Source organism: Phyllopteryx taeniolatus, chromosome 2 (assembly GCF_024500385.1).
Source record: "Phyllopteryx taeniolatus isolate TA_2022b chromosome 2, UOR_Ptae_1.2, whole genome shotgun sequence".
Lineage (NCBI taxonomy): Eukaryota > Metazoa > Chordata > Actinopteri > Syngnathiformes > Syngnathidae > Phyllopteryx > Phyllopteryx taeniolatus.
The window spans coordinates 693343-714646 of NC_084503.1; the positions used below are offsets into that span (position 1 = coordinate 693343).

A 21304-nucleotide genomic window follows, 5' to 3' on the forward strand; every position below is an offset into this window, starting at 1 on the left:
TTAAGATGACAATTTGTATTACTTTTTTTATTTTTGCGACACCATCTTGTAGTTTAGTGTTGTATTTTTGATGAAAATCCAATTCGTCTGAGAGCAAGTCAAAGTACACGTAACAAAGCAATTTTGTCTCAATGCAAAATGAAGTGACAAGTACAAGTCCAATTTGTTTTTTGTTTTTTTGTCGTCGTCGTAAGACCGCCTCAGCATCTCATCGTTTGAATCGTTTCTTGCCACTCTTCTTTTCCGTGTCATAGTTTTCTCTGGACTTTTCCTCCGCGTATGTTGACGGCGTGTCTTCCGCAGTCTCTCGCTGGCCGGAATGAAAGCGGCCCACCTTGGGAGCTCGTTCGTCGTCGGCGGGATTCTCGGAGCTGCGAGCGCGATGGCCGCTCGGAGTCGGAAGCGACAGGTCACCCCGCAGTCTTAAATTGCCGTCCCGGTCGTCCCGTGACCTTTTCTTCGGTCCGCCGGGCGCGGCGTCTTGTTCGTCGTCGTCTGAGTCGGCGCTGCCGTCGGAACTGTTGTCAAACTCGTGCCACCGGCAGAAATATCTGCTACTGCTTCTCATTTCGTCTTCGTCCTCGCGAGATCTGTTCGATGGTCCCGGCTGAGGGTCTTCCTCCTCGTCGTCCGCCGTAAGCCGGTCGACTCCGAACTCGGCCTCGGCCCCCACGGCGATTTGATCAGCGTTCCGATTTTCAACACCGAGATCACTTACGATGTTTTCCTTGCCAGCGTTGGGTTGTTGCGACGGCGCTCGCGGGTTCACAAAGAATCTCATGTAATGATTGACAAACAAATGCATGAGGAAAACAGAGTCCGTGTCTTCCTCATCGCCAACATCGTCATGGTCATCGTCATCATCATCATCGTCATCATCGCTGTCATCAGTTGGTGGTAGATCTCCTACGGGTACGGACGTACGGTAGCCTGCAAGATCATTCAGACTTGTCGATGATTCTACCACGCATCCGACCGCCTTAGCTAGCTGAGGCCTACCCCGGCACGCCAAAACCACCACAAGCACATTTCAACCACTTACGATTCGGTCCGTTGTGGTCTCCGTCTCCTTGGCCGTCCATTTGATCTGAAGGAATCGAATACAAAGAAGCCCGACGAGGCGATAGTCGACTTACGTTACTAACTCCAGAAAAACAGCTGCCATTTTCTTTACATTTTTCTTTTTGGGTGCCGGATGAATTTAGCGGAGGTCCACCAAAATCGCAATTTTTCATAGTTTTGCGCAAGGCCGGCAAGGCTTTTGTTCTTTTCAGATTACGTTGAGGGGAAATTCCTTTACCACAATTTTCGGGAATTTTTCAATTCAGTTAAGATTTTCTGCGGTTCTGACAAAGATGCAAATATTTGCTCGCGTTCGAAGGATTCAGACATGATAGAAAACTGGTGGTGGTTATTATTCTTGTTTTCTGCCAAGTTTGAAATCAATTCCGACGACACAGTTTGACCCTAAAAATGAGAAAATTAAAAATCGGAAAATGGCCCATTTAAACATTCCCTTTTGGTCTCAACTCATAACATCGGGGCGTTTCGGTCACAAGTTTCCTCATGATTTACACCCGAAAACATGCATGCTAGGTTGACTGAAGACTCTAAATTGCCCGTAGGTGTGAATGTGAGTGCGAATGGTTGTTTACGTGATCGACGGTCCCGCATTCATTTAGCTGTTGTTTTCCCTCCTTCAATCTTAAATACATTGAATAATTGCTCGAGTGGGTTTTTTGGGGGGGAAATCATAAAATACCAGTAATTTTCTACAAATATTTCTGAAATAAATTCAACATTTTTACTAATAGTTTATCAATGCATTATTCCATTGATTAGGAATAATACAGTTCAAACATGGGAATGAATGAAGATTTGAGTCTTAAAAGAAACCATTTTTCATATTTCAACCACCATTGAAATATGCGGCCATACGTTAGAAAAAAAAATCAAATGCGACCGTTAAACTCGGTGTCATACCTTAAGCCGAGGGGACCGCTCTATTTGACCACTGAAGACATTTGGAAATCGCATTCCCTCATTTGAAAGACATACACTTTTAATAATCGGCCAAGCGCGGAAACCTAACATGGTACAGTGCGCCGTATACGACGAATACGCTGGAGGCATAAATGCTCAGTGACATCACACAATCTCTGGAATAAATCTAAATGCTTTGATTAAAGCACTTAAGAACTGCTCACATTATGTCATCATATGATGATAAATTGCAATGTGAGACAAAAATCAATACAAATTGGACAACATTTTTGCACGGCAAGTCGACCGTCCATTAAGACGGAGCTAATTGGCCAACATTCATGTATGACTTTTGACCCCACTTGTGTGGTATATCAAATTTAAAAAAGGAATATGTTGTTGCTCTTACAAGGAGTTTAAAAAAATATATATATATCGGTTGAGAACTGCGACTGTCATCATGCTGAAAAGTGAAGGTAACAATTGTTTGCATTATGAATTTCTACGATTTAACACATTTCTTAATACTATCAATCATTAATAAATACAACAATAAATGTGCAAGTAAAATGTGTATTTTGTTTTTATTACAATAAATCCATTTACCAACTATTTAATCAGATACATTAATTAAGAAATCAAATGAAAAAAAAAAAACATGACACACACACACACATACACACACAGGTTGAACTCACTCACCGAAGCTGAGATTCGAACCCGCAACCTCACAAGTTGAAAGAGGTCAATTCTCCTGTGCAGTCAAATTGTGTGCGCAAAGTTATCAAAATGATATTGAAGATCATTTCTATTCCACTACTCTTTACTTTTGTACGTCGGTCCAAGAGTTGAATCCGTACTTCTACTCGGAATGAGTAAATGCTACACTTTTAGGATTCAATTCAATTCCGATACTTTTTCCTGCAGTTTCATCGCTACAGATCATTTCTTATTGGCAATTTTTTCTTCAGTGAAAATATTACATTTGACAATCAATGACATATAGAAGAACACTTTTCCCGAATGTAAAGACACAAGTTACAGATTCAAACTAATATCACAACATCAACCATTTGAATATTCTCGTTCCAATGGAAAAATAAAACTCACGCATTGGTGAAAAAGGGATATTTCATATTTGATTATTGTTAAAAAAAAACAAAAAATGTTCAACCTCAGTAAATTAATTTTTTTGGGGTTGGAAATTGAGATGATTTAAATCTTCTCTAAAGCTTCCCACGTATCCACATTGACCTCATAAAATAAGTCCTAATAAATTAATAAGTCAGTAAATCGTGTATGAAAACATATGCAGAGTCACACATATATGTTTTGAGCAAAAAAAGTCAATGATCTAGTGGATATAATTATCATGTTCTGAAGTGTGTCGTGTTAAAATTAGATTGTCAGCATCATCTGTAAGGATTAAGGAATACAATGCCGAATGCGTGAGTATCAATTCGCAGAGTTTTGATTATTATTATTTTGTTTTAATTATACTTCTATTAAAGTATAGCGTGTGAGTACTTGTGCCACCTCTGCACGAATTTTTCAAATTAAATACATTTCGTTCAAACGTTTCAACAGGCAAACAAAAATGGCATGAAACGGAATACCTGCAGTAATAAACATGTCCGCCAGATGGCGATAAGTGACCGTGACACAAGAGGAGAAGGCCGCCCCTCGTGGAGATGTGACTTGTTGTAGTACCGCGAAGCGCCTGGCGGGGACGCTGTACGACAGCCTCACGAGACATGTTGAGTCGACGACTTTTGGTCCCTCTTCACTTCCGTAGTCCCTCGCCGACTTCTCGTTTGAAGTCTTTCAAAAATGACAAATCCCGCAAGGTAAGGTACGCGTTGGTCGGATTCTTTAAAAAAAAAAAAAAAAAAAAAACAACTACCCGCTGTAAAACTTTGTCATGTTTTACATTTATATTTCCGTGCACATGTGTGTGTTTTTGTTTTTTTCTCTCGCAGCAGGCGTTTGTTCTGCTTCACGACTCGTTGCCATGACGACGCGTACCAGCTAAAGCGCCCGTTAGGAAATTCAACTGAGCTCCAAAGTGGAATATTTATATCATACAATGTCTTTAGGCTTGATTTAAGAGGTGGGGGGGGAAAAAAACATGTCCGCAAATTGGATGATAATCGTGACTTTACGGCGTCGGAGCGTTATGGATAGATGTTATGGAGGGAGCTGGATGATTTATAATAACATCGTAATAATGCGAGAAGCTGCAGGCTGCGCGGATAGAAATGTGCTGACTTGTCTGGCTCGCCCTTGCGACGGAATTGGACTTGTTTGTGCCGCTGCCCTCGTCGCGTCCCAAAGGCTGAGGGCAAACATTGGCTTTAAACCAATGAGGTGAGGGACAAAAAAAAATAAAATAAAAAAAAAAAAATATATATATATATATATAAATAAATGTATATATTTGAATTTGTTGGCCCTTATCTCCCAGCAACATGTGGAGGGCTCTGAGCAAATGGCACAAGTTGGTCCTTTTTGGCCAAGCGTGTTTTCACTTTGCAAACAAGAAACGGGGAATTCTTCAAGAGGTTAGCCTTTATTGTCAATGAGTTGGAGTCACAGCACTGCGGTGTGGCAAAAGTCCAGTGGACACGTGACTTGGATGATCATCATCCAATTGAATGTACTCGCTGGAGCAAAACCAAAGATTTTGAATCAGATGCGAGTTTTATAATCATTCTCCCACGTGCAGCTGAATCTGAATCTGAATCCTCTTTATTTGCCAAGTATGTCCAAAAAGAGCTTCCTCTTGACCGAGTTGCCTGAACATCACACGGCGCATTTAGAAAGGGAACACACCCCTGTTGAAATACCGCAGGCCGTGGTAAACCTCGACACTTCGATTGAAAAGAAACTCATGTTATGTGTAGAAAATGAGAATGAAGATGCTCTATTCGGGTTTCCGTGACATTTCCCACCGCAGAGCTCACAAAACCTCAAAGGAATCGTACAGTTCAAATGTATCGTCAGGAGAAGGGTACGATGAAATGGCGCAGCATTGCATCAACTGCAGGAAACAAAACCAAAAGGAAGAAAATGGAAGCAATGTGGCCAGGGAGGCTCCAACAGCAGCAGGCATTTATGGCGACATAAAAGTTCATTGCAAACGATTGACAACAAAAAGTTCAATACAACCGAACACATGAAGCACAATTGGAACCTTTCATTGGGTATTATTTTCGCGTACCACAAGAGGGAGCCTAAGTACCACTAGTTGGAGAATCACTTGACAACAATCTGTTGTGTTCGTCACGTCTGTATTGTATAACTAAAGCCTCTTCTTCAACAACAACAAAACACCCAGGCCGGGCAAAATATATCGCTGGCATCCTTCGTCCAACTTCGGTCAAGCACTTATTTGTCCGCAATTTTGGGCGTTTGGAGCACTTCTGTGATGAAGAGTGCACAAATATTGCCACGGCAAGCAAACGACACAGTGGGCACACATCGTCTCCCCTCTACCATATTTGCTTCTTTGTCAACTAAATTGTTCAGGTTCTCAGAATCAGAATCGTCTTTATTTCTCTATTTCAGGTGATATGAGGCACTGAAGGTGGAAATTGGCTTGAAAACCTTGAGAAAAATGTCTTGTCGCGACCACGCTCGTAACTCAAAACACGCACTTGTAATCCCGGTTCCCCGCTGAACTGAATCGTCTTTTACAGCCCTAAAAGCTTCTTATAGATTAATATAGTCGCAAGACTGCTGCGACTTGTTAGCCCGTTTAGTGCATTTTGCATCGTTATTTTAGTGATTGATTGTTTTTTGCACTAAGCTAAACAAGTTGTCTATAAGGCACAGCCATGTGGTCGTTCGAAGTACAGGACGTGTAAGTGTCTCAACTGGGACTGGCAGCAAACAGCTTGAAGCCTCTTTTTCTGGTTCACTGTTGACTGGAGTTCACAGCCGCCACGCAGTGCAGTGATATCTCAAATGTTTGCTCCGAAGTCAAAGCAAAAACAATGGCTCGTATCTCGAAAAACTCCCAAAGTCGGGTCACTCTTACGTCAAGGCAGCAGCGTGGTTGGTCCGCACGGTGTCCTCCGCAGATGCGGTTTATTGTTATTGGCGTCAGTGTACCTAATGAAGTGGCCGGCGCGCGACGTTACGTCCTCACTGTATCAGATTTAGACGGCGAGCTTTGATAATCTGCCTGCGTGATATTAGGTTTCACCTCATCACTCGGTGACGACGATGAGCGCTATATTTGCATTCTAAACATGCAATTTCTTGCCTCATCAGGTAATGTAATTCCACGCTTCATTAGGACTGTGAAGTTTATCATTTGTCATCAAAGCCGAGCTGTCAATAAATGATTAAGTTCCACATTTGGAAAATGTAACTTTTGGACTCCAGCGAAATTGATTGCGCTTACACGTTAATTGCAGTTCGGAAGAGAGACTTTGTTTGATATTTGAGCAGCCGAAGTGCCGCTTGAACCGAATGTGTTCAACTATTAAAGAAAACAAACCTCCGGAGAGTCTGTACAATAATTAAAGTGTTAGCTCCATAATATGACTGAGATTGAAATGCAGTCGGTGTGGCTGCTTTAAGATTGCGCTTTCGTTTCCACATGCCAGATGGGATCCGTGCGGAATTTTGCTATGCTGAGATTGATCAATTACAGTGGATATCAAAATTCTACACACCCCTGTTAAGATGCCAGGTTTTTGTGGCATGAAAAAAATGATCCACCATAATTACAAAAGGTACAGTGCTGTTTTTTTTCTTTTTCCATATTTCCCTACTGTAATGTTCAACATGATCCAACAACTGTAAATATGAGACAAAGATAATCCAAGTAGGCATAAAAATGCAGTTTTAAATGATGATTTTGTTTGTGATGGAAGAAAAAAAAAGAACTATTCAAAGCTAACGGGCTCTCTGTAGAAAAAGTAATTGGCCCCTTTAGGAAATCATGAATTAACTGTGGCAAATCCTATTATTGGAAAGCTGCGTTCATTTTCACTGACCAAACCCAAACCCAAACCCAAACCTGATTACCTCCAGATCTGTTCCATCAAGAAAACACTTAAATGGAGGCTGCCCCACAAAATGAGGTCGGCCAAAAGATCTGGAAAAAAGCTGCAACAAAATGACACGATCCAAAGACATTCAAGAATAGATGACAAATAAACGGATGGACGTCTTTCAATCTGGAAAGGGTGACAAAGACAATTCTAAACAGGGGTGTGTAGACTTTTTATACCCACTGTGTTGATTATTTCTGGAAAATTGTAATACAGGAAGTCCTCGATTTACGAACGGGTTCCGTTCCTACGCTGGCGACGTAACCCGGATTTCCGCGCAAGTCGGAATTGACTTCTGTTACGGGTATTGTCCCACGCGATTGTGACAGCAAGCTCGGTGTGTGTGGGCGTGCGCGTCGATGTGTGAGTGAGACGGGTTTGCGCAGGAGGAAGGCGTGCGCGCCGGTGGCGAGTGCGGCGACGGCAACCGGGGCAGAGTCGCGATGAGCGGAGGACCCGTTGACGTCGAATGCGCAGAGGAGCCGATCAAGCCGTTCAAGCGGCAAATTTATCGTCGCCGCCGCCGCCGCCCGGACAGAAGGGAGTTCGCCCCGAGGAGGACGACCTCGGTCGGCCCCGCAGAAGGCGTCGGGTGACCCTGGCAGGAAAGGTTAACGCTTCGTATAAAGAAACTCAAATCCAAAAAACAAGATGCTGTACTTCCCGTTACCTGTGAGAGCGTGAAAAAAGGAAAGATACTCCCGCCGCACAAACACAGACACGCGCTATGCGCTAGCTCAGCAGAAACACGATGGTGCCGGGGACAAAATGGCGGACCAGGCACGGGCGTCGTAAAGTCGAAACGTCGAAACGTCGTAGGTGGAGTACGTCGTCACTCGAGGACTTCCTGTACATAGTTTTGACTTCCTCAAAGATGTCCGTGTAGACTATACAAAGCCTAGCAACCCTTTGAGAATGATCGCTACAAAGTAAAGACGCATAATCTGGAGTTGATGAGGGAGGAAAGTCAGACTTTGCAAGTCCATGGTCCAGTTGTTCCAAAGTGACAATAATGTCCCGCACTCACCACCCGTAACCAAGCCCAACGCTTTGTCGAGTGCAAATAACGGCATGATGGAGAGAGCTTGGACTGGACTTGAATGAAGCCCGGCTTGGAATGACTTCCTGCCCAAAGCGGAGACGGGAGTCTGCTTGGCACAGCGCGCATGATGTTTGCTTGATGTTCGCTTGTTTGGTTTTTTGGGCCTCCGAGGGAACAAATAGCATCCTTTTTTCTTCTTCGTCTTTTCTCTCTGCTACCTTTGGGTCAGTTTGGGCCCAGATGACAGTATGAACATTTAGAACAAAGCATGGAAACAAGGCTTTAAACCCTTTTTTTTGAAAGAATAAAATCCAGTCAGACAAAACAGGGCAGAAGAATCATGTCTTCTTATTAAACATCTAACAGAACTGGAAGCGGAGGGAGCAATTGGAAAAGAACGTAGTGTCGTCGACCCCTGCCTGCATATTTGTGGTTCGGCACTCATGAATTTTCATATTTGCTGTTTTTTGGGGGAACACATCCTCCGTCATTTACTGAAAATCCCATCGATTTGATGTTTCTGCGCTAAGGGCAAAGCAATACAAATATGACTTTGGCATCATCGGGTGTTGTTGTTCGATTGAATTGAGCGAGTGTTTTTTTGTTTTTGTATGCGTTTGAGATTTTGTATCTCATTGGCGGTCCATGAATGCACCTTGCGCACAGTCAAAAGCGAAAGTAGGTTTCTGCTCGTCTCGATGCGGTTACGAAGCGCCAGTTCGGCATTTGCAGTGGTTTACGTGACACGGGCTCACGTGATGGTGTACGTTGTCGGTGCTTTAGGATCCTCGACATGTCGAGTGCAATTACAAGCGGGTGTGTGTGGCTCTAAAGTTGTATACATTCTCCCCCCCAAAATCTAAAGTGTATACAGATAAGCTCCCAATGATGATCGCCTTTTGAGTTAGCGGGTCATGATGTCATTCAATACAATTGATTTCTATTTACGTAGCGGCGATTCCTGAAAGAAAGTAGCAAAAGATTGTAAGACATTGCCTGATTATTTTGGGATTTGCTCCTTTTCATGATTACTATTTACAATTTGACCAAAACCAAAAATCCAATGTCCTAAATGATGTCCACAACCAACCAACGCTTGAAATGTTTGCTGAGGTCGATGAGCACGATGGTGCCAAGGATTGCATGTCCTCAAAATATCCAAACATGACAGAATATCTGTGCACTCTTTTGCTACTTGGGTTATTTCCAGCAAAAATGTACCCATTCAAATGAAAAGTCATGCTTACTTCAAATTTGGAAGGACTCATTTCGGGCTTAACTGCTTACGGGATGAATGTGTAGAAATAAAAAGTTCTGGTGTTCCTCCTGTGAGGGTTGAGATTGCGCTGCTTCAACAAAAAAATTACTGACCGAACGGCCAAAACAAGTTATGTTACATTCATATTCAAGTCCAATACTAGAAGTCTTCTGGAAATACTGTAGAGTTGTGTCGCTTGGATGTTGAAAACATACTTTTGGGTTGAAAGCATGATGGTGCGGTTTTTCTGCTGGCGTCATTTTATTGCTGAGGGAAATTCCGAACGCACCCAATCCAGTTGAGGATCTGGGTCAAAGCTGCCTCCTCTCGCCTTCACCTCGCCACTGATACACTCGTCACATGCATCTACCTTCCACAAATGAGATATGATTGTGGTGATTGGAATTTCCAGAGGCTGTCACAATCATTTTGATGTGAAAATAGACAGGAGATAATGTGAAAGACAGGCCTGTTATTAGAGCCCTGTCAGGGCTAAAATGATGCACCAGAGTGAAGAGGTTAAAGACACAGCTTCCTTGTTAATAATTAATTGCTGTGCGTGTGGTGGATCCACTTCATTGCGCCCAGTCATCACTTGATAATTGCTTTACATTTAATTTGGCTACAGAGACTGTTTTTCAAGGTGCTTAAATTGCGCTGCAAGTTCATGTGGGCTCAGACAGAGACAGCAGTTTGGTCATAGACGGGCGATTAAAAAATGACAAGCTACACACTAAAGGTATTAAGTCGGAGATGGAGCCAGAGTTACTTATTTCATTAACACAGCGACTTTAAGAACGCTCTTTGAGCTGATAAAAATAAACCTCCATAAGATGCATATTGTAAAACATTTCCTTTCCCCCCCCCCCCCCCCCCCCCCACAGCATCTTAGGAATGTTGCACAGTACTTGCAAGTGAAACGTGATTGGATGACGGGTCGTCATTTACCCATCGAGACCTTATGTGGAAAATGCCTTCTTACAAATAAGATCGCGAGTCATTTGACCAAAAGTTCCGCTGTAGCCATCAGAGGAATTTGTCACAGTTAAGGACAGACCACTCTTGGAGATCATCCAACCACCCGTCCGTTTTCTGTCGCGCTGACTTTGGGCGAGAGGCGGCGTACAACCTGGACTGGCTGCCAGCACAAATACACAAACGAGGGCACACGCTCACGTTCACACCTTCGGACAATTGCAAGTCTTCGATGGACCGAACAGGGTCGAAACGATGAATCGCGCAATTGGGATCATTCGATTCCCCCAAAAAGTGAAAGCAAAATCTTTGCCTCGAAGCTCCACTGTGCTGATTTTTCCACGCTGACTAATGTTAATGTAGACTCCAGCGAAATAACAATGTGTGTAAAAGACGCAATGTCCAAAGTTTGGGATCATTTCACTTTTAAAAAAAGCTCACTAAGTGCAAAGGAAAAACTAACGTGCGTACCACAACGGTCTACGATCGCCAACACAAGGTACTGATGTTAGCTAGTTCTAGTTGAGTTAGAATGAAGCGTAATGGTCGGGGGTAGACACGGGCGCCAGTGCACTTTCAATCGCTTTACGGGAAAGAAGTAAACAGGGAACGCGCGCATTCGTACACGAGCCGCTACGCCCACCGATTCCGCAATCTACTCTCCAATCTCATTGGCTGACGCTGCCGTCACTCACCGGGCCGGGGTCCAACCCGAGAGAGCCGGCGGCGTGCTGACTTGAAGATGAACAAGTCGTCAAATGAAATGTGGACGCGTAGGATTCAAAGTGTTGAGCTCAGGACGTAGCCTCTTGCGTGCTGGGATCATATCAAGATGACAAAAGTCCAACCGCACCAAAACCACTTGTAGACCAAACCAGTTTTTTCCAGTAATATTTTGGTTTCAACTTCGGCTAGGACAACATTTTTCTTGTGGTATACGTCCCACGTCCCGTATCCTTATATCTCAATGTACAGCATCAATGCATCAATGACAAGTATGTGCAATTGCTGTTGATGATTCGAACTCCATTTTTTTTACTCACTAGTGACTTGAATATCAGTGTTGTTATGGAAATATCATGCACGTCAAGGTTTTATTTGATTTTTTTTGTATGTTTACTGTGCAAGAAGAATGTTTTCTTCATATATTGTGATGATTTTATTACATTGTTATCACTTTTACACCTGCTTATTGCCACATGCCACAATATTCACACACATTTAATCAACACGAAAATACCCGACATGGTTATATAGTACGATACAAAAACCAATGCCACTGTTCTTTCAGCTCCTTTGCTAACTGATTTGCAAAACAAACGGTCGTTATTGGCCAATTAAGGCACGATGAAGAAAAATAAGCGCTCTTTTTTTCCCCCCGTCTCTAGATGGCAGAGGCAACATTTAGCGGCTTAGGAAAAAACAGAATCTCAGAGAGGGACGTGCCTCACATTCGTCTGGTTGGTGATGCTGACGTAGAGGTAAAGTCACATTGTTTACATACATCTGGATACGCGCACACTGGTTTTCATCCGAAGTATGTACCAAAAGTTCATTTTGTGGCTGGAAGATTTCACTTCTCTCCTATTCGACACACACAAAGCATTATTGGTTAGCCTTGCGTGCACACAGATAATGAGTGAGTTCATTAGACCTGCGACCGAAGCCAACGGCACACGCAAACTCATCGTTTGTAATTTGAATAGAAATGACTGCCGTTTATTCCGTAGTTCCAGAGAGCGAAGAAAATAATGACCAAAAAAATCATTAAGTTTTAAATTGGGACGACACATCGGAATTCTGCTTAGTGATTAAGACATCCAAACGAGGCTGAATTGCAAGACATCATCTCAGAAAACATCCTCGGCTGTCTTTGACGTGTGTGAGTTCAAGCAAGTGGGAGATTCAAAATGTGGACGTTTTGTCATCCCCAAAGGAAATATACACAATTGGGAAGAAATTGGGCCACGGCAGTTACGGGGTGGTGTACGAAGGCACACACATTCGGACACAGACCCAATGGGCCATCAAGACGGTTTGCAAGGCCGAGGTGAGTCTTGAGAACGGCATTTGAAGCCCTTGACCCTCGAAGTGTGACAATTGGACCGCCGCGAGTGGCACGTGAAAGACTGCTGAATGTTAAACCTTTAAACTCTGCATATTCTTACAGTTGTATTGAACGTTTGCATTTCATCTTTTAGAGCTGTTTGTTTTCGAAACATGTGTTGAGTTAATGTTTTGATTGAATGCTTATGTGTGAAGCATTATTTTTTATTTGTATTTTCCTACTTTGAAAAGGAGTGTGAATGATCAAACTGGAGAGCCAAGGAAAGTTTGAAGTGAAAAAAAAGTTGAAGCAGGTCAAGAGTTGCGCTTCTGGAAGACAAACAACAAGCAAGATGTTCCTGTGTGTCTTTTCAGCCGGGAAGTACAAAGATTAAGATGCTGGAGCAAGAAATCAAAATACTCAAGCAAGTGGCTCACCCGAACATATTACATCTGGAGGAGATCTATGAAACGGCTCAGGTAAGTAAGCCTTGCGCGGTTTGCACGTTTCCACGTTTCCATTCTGGGTGCTGCTGAGGTACGCGTGTGCTTCTCCCTAGATGACATATTTAATCACTGAGCTGTGTGTTGGAGGTGAACTCAAGCAGGTGTTGCAGCATAAACAGTTCTTTCCAGAGGAGGAGGCGAGGCACATCATCGGTTGCCTCGCGGACGCCATCACCTACCTTCACAAGAAAAGTAACGCGCTTCTGTTTGTTGCTTTGAAAGTGGCACACCTAAAACACTCACGGATGTGGTCCGTCTGCGACAAATAATCAAATCATTTGATTACGAAACGAAGTCGAAGCTGCGAGTTTTGCGGGGATTGTTTCCCCACCGTGGCAAATGTTACTGCGGACACGAACGTCACAAATAAGTTAGCGTAAGAGGAGGAACGAGTGCATCAAAAACTGCATTTCCAAAGTTCGAGATCATTTCACAATTCTAAAAGAAGTGCAATGTGTCAACAGCACGCTAATGATCGAAAAAAAACAAAGTAGTGTACCGATGCTAGCTAATTTCATACAGTATAGTCAAGGACTGACGCAGCAGCTGGTACACTTTCAATTGTTTAACCAAAACAAACATGTAATGAGCACATTCATACGCAAGTTTTCATGCCAGACGCTCAACGCAAACACTGGCGAACAACCTGTACTATAGTCATTCGCTGACACACACGTCACTCACCGGGTCGGGCCCCGCCTTTTAAAGCTGCACACGCTCAAAGTCACAGTAAGTGCAGCGCACTCCAGAACGTGAGGATGGCGATAACAAGTGATCAAAAATAAAAGTGCACCAAACCGATCAACTTGATTGTTTTTAGCAAATAATCATTAACTAACTAGTTTCAAAAAAGCTGGGACAGGTGGCAAAAAAGACTGAGAAAGTGTTTGGAACATCCCACAGGTGAACAGGCTCATTGGGAACAGGTGGGTGCCGTGATTGCTTCCCTGAATTGCTCCGTCATTCCCAAGCAAAGATGGGGCGAGGTTCACCTCTTTGTGAACAAGTGTGTGAGAAAATAGTCGAGCAGTTTAAGGACAATGTTCCTCAACGTACAATTGCAAGGAATTGAGGGATTTCATCATCTACGGTCCATAATATCATCAAAAGGTTCAGAGAATTCGGAGAAATCACTGCATGTAAGCGACAAGGCTGAAAACCGACATTGAATGCCTGTGACCTTCCATCCCTCAGGCGGCACTGCATCGAAAACCGACATCAATGTGTAAAGGATATCGCCGCATGGGCTCAGGAACACTTCAGAAAACCAACGTCAGTAAATGCAGTTCGGCGCTACATCCGTAAGTGCAACTTGAAACTCTACTATGCAAAGCAAAAGCCATTTATCAACAACACCCAGAAACGCCACCGGCTTCTCTGGGCCCGAGCTCATCTAAGATGGACCGACGCAAAGTGGAAAAGTGTTCTGTGGTCCGACGAGTCCATATTTCAAATTGTTTTTGGAAATTGTGGACGTCGTGTCCTCCGGGCCAAAGAGGAAAAGAACCATCCGGACTGTTATGGACGCAAAGTTCAAAAGCCAGCACCTGTGATGGTATGGGGCTGTGTTAGTGCCAATGGCATGGGTAACTTACACATCTGTGAAGGCACCATCAATGCTGAAAGGTACATACAGGTTTTGGAGAAACATATGCTGCCATCCAAGCAACGTCTTTTTCATGGAAACCACATTCTGCACGTGTTACAACAGCGTGGCTTCGTAGTAAAAGAGTGCGGGTACTAGACTGGCCTGCGTGCAGTCCAGACCTATCTCCCATTGAAAATGCGTGGCACATTATGAAGCGTAAAATACGACAAAGAATACAATCAAGAATGGGAAAGAATTCCACCTGCAAAGCTTCAACAATTAGTGTCCTCAGTTCCCAAACGTTTATTGAATGTTGTTCAAAGAAAAGGTGATGTAACACAGTGGCAAACATGACCCCCCGTCCCAGCTTTTTTGGAACCTGTTGCAGCCGGACAATTCTAAGTTGATGATTATTTGCTAAAAACAATCAAGTTCATCAGTTTGAACATTAAATATCTTGTCTTTGTAGTGTATTCAATTAAATATAGGTTGAACAGGATTTGGAAATCATTGTATTCTGTTTTTATTTACGTTTAACACAACGTCCCAACTTCATTGGAATTGCCGTTGTATTTCTTCAGTTCTTGAACAATGTTCCAAGCAGCATATGCATATATATATATATATATATATATATGCACGTATGTTATGTTTAACTTGCAGACATAATGCATCGGGATTTGAAACTTGAGAACATTTTGGTGAAAAATTCTCTTGATGACTACAATGGCAAGCTTGATATCAAGGTAAGCTTACAAATCTTCTAAAACTTTACACTGCGGTTTTTGTCTCCTCCTGCATCGGAGTATGTTTCACCCACCTTTGCCACTATATTTAGCGCTAACTTGATCTCATTAGGACAGCCTCCCTCTGGTCTCAAACGTCTTTACAAAAGTATAGCAGCATCATCTTAAAACAAACTGGCAGCTGAGCTCAGCATGTGGTGCATTCATAACAAGTCAGCTGCGCAATATGTGGCGTGCAGCTTGAAAGGGAGCTCGGCTACATAACATTTCTAAACATATACATTTTAGGAGAAAGACTTGTCATTGTCTATGTACTGGAATCACATGATCCGATTTGTAAACGTGACACACTCTGCGAGTGAACGGCTTTAACGGCAACTTCATTTTTTTGTGTAAATAGTTATTCTTTTTTTTTTAACTAAACAATTATGTGAATAGTATTCTGGGAAAGCGCGATAGTGGAGTAGTTCATATGTATATTTGTGAGGTTGTAGGTTTCTCTTGTTCTTGGTGCTATGCTAATGGTCGACGTTTTTTTGCAATGTAAGATGGGTTTAATTGTTAAAAGAAAACATGACGGGCCAGACGAAAGACATACATTTTATTTTAATGGTACTGAAATTAAACGCGTCCAGTTCAGGGTGTAGCCCGCCTCTCGCCCGAAGACAGCTGGGAAAGGCTCCAGCACGCCCGCGACCCGCGTGGGGATAAAGCGGTAATGAAAATGGATGGATGGATGAAATTAAACGTTCAAGCATTTCAGAAAAGCATTGTCATTCAACAAAACACAACCATAAAGAAATTAATGATGGTTGTTGTTCAGTCATATAAAAAAAAAATATATATATTTTTTTTTCACAAATTCTGCTCGGGTATGTAAATTTATGAGCATAACTGTACATATATGCAGTCATACGTACGTACCCCTGTCATATTGGAATGAAAGTGTAGGCTAAACCTTTTTTATAACCACTAGGTGGCAGTGGCATTTTGGAATGAAAGTGTACAGTTTATTCATAACCATTAGATGGCGGCATACATTTAGAAAATGTGAAAGTTTTTTCCATTTACCCCAGTACCTATGTATAATGCACACTATTGACTGTTGACAATTTTTTTGGGGGGGGCGGGAAATGCACATTATACACGAGAAATTACGGTATGTAAGGGTTGCTGATTTAACACAGTTCATCGTTGTAGCGGTAAAATGATTCCTTCCTGCTAATTTAAGTCGACACAAGCGAACATCATCATTTATTCTTCTTTTTTTTGTAAAGATACCACTGGAACAATGAAATGACGCTCTTTACTTTTCTCCAACCAGGTTGCAGACTTTGGATTGTCAGTGAAGACCTTGGGCGTTGGAAGCGAAAACATTCTGTCGGACGTCTGTGGGACTCCGATCTATATGGGTACGACAGCAGTATCCTCTCATCGTGGCGACGACGATGATCGGGAGGATAGCAAGGGTGGCGGTCTTTGATTGGGGGCCTTTGCTGAAAGGAGCCGGGGTTGTAAATGTGATATTGTCATTTTAAAATGATTGGATGTCCCTTATCATAGCTCCTGAAATGATGAGCCAACGTGGTTACACACACTGGTGTGATATGTGGAGTGTAGGAGTCATTATGTATATTTTGTAAGTATACACTTACAGTTAAGCCCAATGTTAGTCATACCCAGGCCACATTTTGACTTCAAGTGAATTGTATTCGGGGAATGGGAAAGTAGAAAAATATTGGCTGTGGTTTTTTTTTTTACATTTTGACAAAAGGTGTGTCGGAAATTATTCGCACGCATGATCAATTGGGGCAATGTTGTAATGGTACAATTGATTAGAATGCCATAGATTATGCCTCAAGACACTTTAGAATGGTGCTAAGGATAGCATTTCCTCCGAATTGTCTGATAAAAGCGAACATCAATACGGTCACCATTTTGTTGTGTCATTTCCAGTCAGAAGATACCCATTCCACAAATAATAAGAACGCATAATTTGGCCCGAGTATGAACAATTTTGGGCTTGACTGTACACGCACACACATCCGCTATTCATGCCCCCTTCGACTATGAGCGCATGAGTCTCATCTGTGTCCTCCAACAGGCTGTGTGGGGAGCCTCCGTTTGTGTCCAAGTCCAAAGAAAACCGACTTAAGGAGATTAGAACAATAGGAGTCCAATTTTCTTCACCCATCTGGGACACAGTCAGTGATGCAGGTGACACTTGATCTCAAATGTCCCTTTGGAAAGACCCACGGGCGAAACGTGATACATGGCTTTTAAAATAAAAGGGGAAACATTTGTGTCAAAGACGAGACTAATGACAAATGCCCCCGAAATGACTTTGACTATGTCAACAGCAAAAACTGTGGTGACGTGCCTCCTGAAAGAGAACCCCGCTTACCGCATGTCCGCTAATCAGCTACGAGACAACCCGTGGATTACAGTAAGACACCGGACTCCCGAAGCGCCCGCGTCAGGGGAGTGAGGAGCGCTTACGGGGTGTTGTGTTTTTTGTTGAACAGGGTGACACCAGCACGCCCGCCATGCCTCTCAATGCACTGGAGATGATGCACAACTTCCACGAACAGGAGAAGAGTAAGATGATTTCACTCAGGATTTGTTTCATTTTTCTTATCAACTGACACGAGTTCCACTTTTTTTTTTGGGCCAAAATTCCAAGAGGTTTTCGGCGCAAACACGACGACACTGCTCAAGACGGTAAAGCATTGTGGTGGCAGCAACGTGATTCGGTCGCGGCTGTTTTTGTTCGACAAGGTGAAGGGAATTATGAACAGTTCTAAAGACCAGTCAGTGTTAGCACAACACCTTCAGGTTTCTGTTAGATAGCAAAAAAAAAAAAAGGAGAAAAAAACCCCCTACTTGAACAATCAGAGGCACTTTAGATGGTAGCAGTTGTGTGCAGACTTCCATTTAATATGGATTTCCATGTGATTGGTGAAGCGGGTGTGTACACTTACACAATCACATTATCTCAGTTAATCATTTTTACATCTCATCTGGAAGACATCAAAAAAAATCTATTTTAAAGATTCTTCGTCACATTAATGGTGGAACACGTTTTGAAATGATTTATCTTTATATCACAAAAACCTGGCATTTGAACGGGGGTGTGCAGACTTTTTATGCCCACTATATACATAGTCAACCGCTCACAAGTACAGTTGATTACACTTAGACCTGCAATGACCTAATTTGCGATGTTATGTAGAAGTTATTTTAATTGTAACTAGAATATGTACTTACACCCATGAGACATAACATTAGGTACACCTGTATAATATTAATCAATCCATGAATAGAACTGCATTAAAATTCGGCCTTTTTGATATTTGGAAACAAATCCAGCTACAGTATATCTAGGAAGTATGATTTTCACTATATGTAAAGTTAGTATTTTTAGTAATATGACTTTATTGTGCGAGCTGGCAAGTCAAAATATGAAGGTAGTTTGTCCCTAATCTACACAAAATATGATTCATAAAGTATAACTGTCATAAAAGCCACTAAAAAAATAGATACAATTCAAATTTGGTATGTGCAGCTGTTCGTCATGTTGTGCCTGCGTACATTGGGAAAGTTCTGATATCGTAAACAAACAAACAAACACAGAGTTTCCGAGGCCCTGTTATGCTGGCGTCCGTGACAGGTACACAGGACCCGAAGCAAAGCCGAGACCCTCCCCCCGTCGCCGGGACCGCTTCGCCGACGACCTCGCCGGAGATGAAAAGCAACGGCTTGAGCCACGACGATCTCAGCGACTCTTCTTGCACACCTTGCACGTCCACCAAAGCGGTACGTCGCCAGGCGCGCACGTTTATTTGCATTTCAGTCGGCAGTGCGCACATTTTCCGTTGTCCGCGAACATAATTCGTCGATCAAACGGAACTTTCCTTTGAAAGTAGAAACAAACTACACGAGAGGACAAAGTTGATGCGTGCGTGTACTCACGATTATACAGAAGCTGGATGAAGCCGGATGCATTTTTTTTTTTCCTGTTTTTGAATTTTTGTATTTTTTTTTCACCTTGACACCACAACCACCATCGATAAAACGTTGTTCAATTAGAACTGTTTTTTTTTGGGGGGGATTGATGGTTTGTTGGTCTTTAAGACCAGAGGGGGCAGCGGCCATCAACGCGACAAAGGGAAAATGATTTGTGGCGCCCCACTTCATCCCAACACACCACAGGTATGTCTGACCTTTGACCCTGTCCTCTTCAACTCAACTCTATTGTACATCGATTAGCTGTTGCTCATTTAGTTTTTCTGTTCACTTTATCTTATTAACCGTCCGATTATCTCTGGCCCCATTTAGTGTTTTAACATCTCTAAATGAATGATTGTCTTTGATTGATTGATTTTTTTTTTCAATTTCATATTTTATGACTACTTCATTTGATGGGAACAACTGTCTTACATAAAATGATACATTTTGCGTGTCCTGTACACATCTAATAAGTGTTATTTGGGGTCAAATTGAGCCCAAGCTGTTTTAAGCTGTATTCAAAAAAATGAAAATAGCCACAATTGACACATATTGGTTTAAGTTGTTTTATTGGGTAATATTGCGGTCACTATGCTGTGTGTGTGTTTTTTTTTTTGTAGTTTAAAATGCTTTTTGATGTAGTTAGCACCCACAATACAATGCATGATCAGTGACAATGGGACGTTGTACTATATGTACCAGGTAGAAAATAGACTCAGGAAACAAGATGAATTCTCGTCATTTAAATTGACCCCAAGGATAAAAAGAACATTTGAAGGTAGCAGTTTTATGTTGCTTACTTCTTCTTTTTGTTTTGTTTGTTATCTTCCACTAGATGGTGCCAAAATAACCGATCACCAAAGCAATACAGGCGGCCATGCTGCCCTTTTGTTGTTGTTGTGTTTTTGTTTTTTAGAATCGAATGTGATTGACAATTGCGTTATGTAAGATGACTCCGAATGTGATCCCCGCAGACCGTCGTGAAATCCCGCCCGCGATCGAGTATCAAGCCGCACAAGTTTCAACGCAAGACGAAGAAAGCGGCCTCCCATCAAAACGGACAGAGATCTCCTCCATCTCCTCTAAAAATATGACTCGACTGTCGGGGACCGTCCAAGCAGCACTAAAGTCACACAGATGCCTCGCGGAACAAAGAAGGACCTCAAAAAAGAGATTTAGCCTCTATTTAATGAGATGGTTTACGCAGGCAAGTGAACAAATGAGCAGCGATACACTGGTGATGGCAGTGCCAAATCAAGACTTGTGTGCTCTCACTGGCCACTTTGTTAGGTACACCTGCTCCAATTCTGCTATTCGTTACTGTCTTATCGCATACTGAGAGCCGTTTGTCATGTTTCGGCCACAAAATAAATACATATTGCAGGTGTACTTAATGGCGTGGCCACGCGCGCGCTGGATATCTACCGTGTGAATCCAGCATCTCTCCTCAACTGTCCTAGTTTTGCCGAAGGGCCTCGGTCTGTGGGACGGAGCGGAATCCACTGCGCAAATGTTGACTTTTCACCGCCAGCTGTTGCCAAGGCTGCCCAAACAATGCAGGCACTCTTCTAGCTATTCAAATACACGTTGAACGCACAGAAAATATACAGCACAACAACTGTCAACGGGGGAATATGAAAAGTCCTCATTTTAACAAAGCATTTTTTTGTTAGCTTCCGGGAATGACAGTGTCCATAAAGTCTCTTTCCAATCAAATGTATTACAATAGGAAATGAATAGCCAATTCTGTGGAGGAGTAAATAATACACTTCTATACGAGCACCCTTTATCCAACACTGTCCCCGTCTCCGTGAAATTTGCACAAATTGATGTCTTGTATACAAGTCGATATCACCTAAAGGTGCCTTTTAGATTTCCTTATTTCACCCAAAATGTTGATTTTTTTAAAAATTGAAATTCATATTGAAGATTTTATGCATATAGGTCAAGCTCCCATAGTTTTTTTTAATTTAATAAATTATCTGCAAGCAGCAAAATAATGACAGGGTAGACATTTTTTCTTTGGTGGGCTAATGTTAGCATTTAGCACATTACGGACCTTCACTTAGCAACATGCTTCAGTTAGCA

General features: G+C 42.4%; 1 protein-coding gene across 5 annotated transcripts; it reads left to right on the plus strand.

Moving 5' to 3' along the window:
- The first annotated feature begins 3716 nt into the window (after window positions 1-3716).
- Window positions 3717-21010, plus strand: stk33 (serine/threonine kinase 33). Of its 5 annotated transcripts, none has more exons than XR_009785050.1 (14): window positions 3717-3830; window positions 11710-11802; window positions 12258-12371; window positions 12743-12847; window positions 12928-13066; window positions 15126-15208; window positions 16533-16677; window positions 16772-16847; window positions 17313-17425; window positions 17569-17654; window positions 17734-17806; window positions 17892-17986; window positions 18879-19024; window positions 20191-20330. XR_009785050.1 is itself a non-coding variant. In XM_061750866.1 (13 exons), the coding sequence occupies exons 1-13, from the start codon at window positions 3738-3740 to the stop codon at window positions 20308-20310; spliced, it is 1386 nt and encodes a 461-aa protein (XP_061606850.1). In that variant the 5' UTR covers window positions 3720-3737; the 3' UTR covers window positions 20311-21010. The 5 variants fall into 5 exon arrangements, 3 of the variants coding, with proteins under 3 accessions (XP_061606850.1, XP_061606860.1, XP_061606876.1); XR_009785051.1 differs by having other exon boundaries at window positions 17892-17929; XM_061750866.1 differs by lacking the exon at window positions 17892-17986 and having other exon boundaries at window positions 3720-3830; window positions 20191-21010.
- The last annotated feature ends 294 nt before the right edge of the window (window positions 21011-21304 follow it).

What these genes read in the sequence shown, in the direction of transcription:
- stk33 (XM_061750866.1), top strand. Translation starts at nt 3,738, where the DNA reads ATGTTGAGTCGACGACTTTTGGTCCCTCTTCACTTCCGTAGTCCCTCG. An exon ending in CACCTACCTTCACAAGAAAA is followed by an intron (nt 13,067 to 15,125) that starts GTAACGCGCTTC and finishes TTTAACTTGCAG; the next exon opens with ACATAATGCATCGGGATTTG. An exon ending in CTTGCACGTCCACCAAAGCG is followed by an intron (nt 19,025 to 20,190) that starts GTACGTCGCCAG and finishes TGATCCCCGCAG; the next exon opens with ACCGTCGTGAAATCCCGCCC.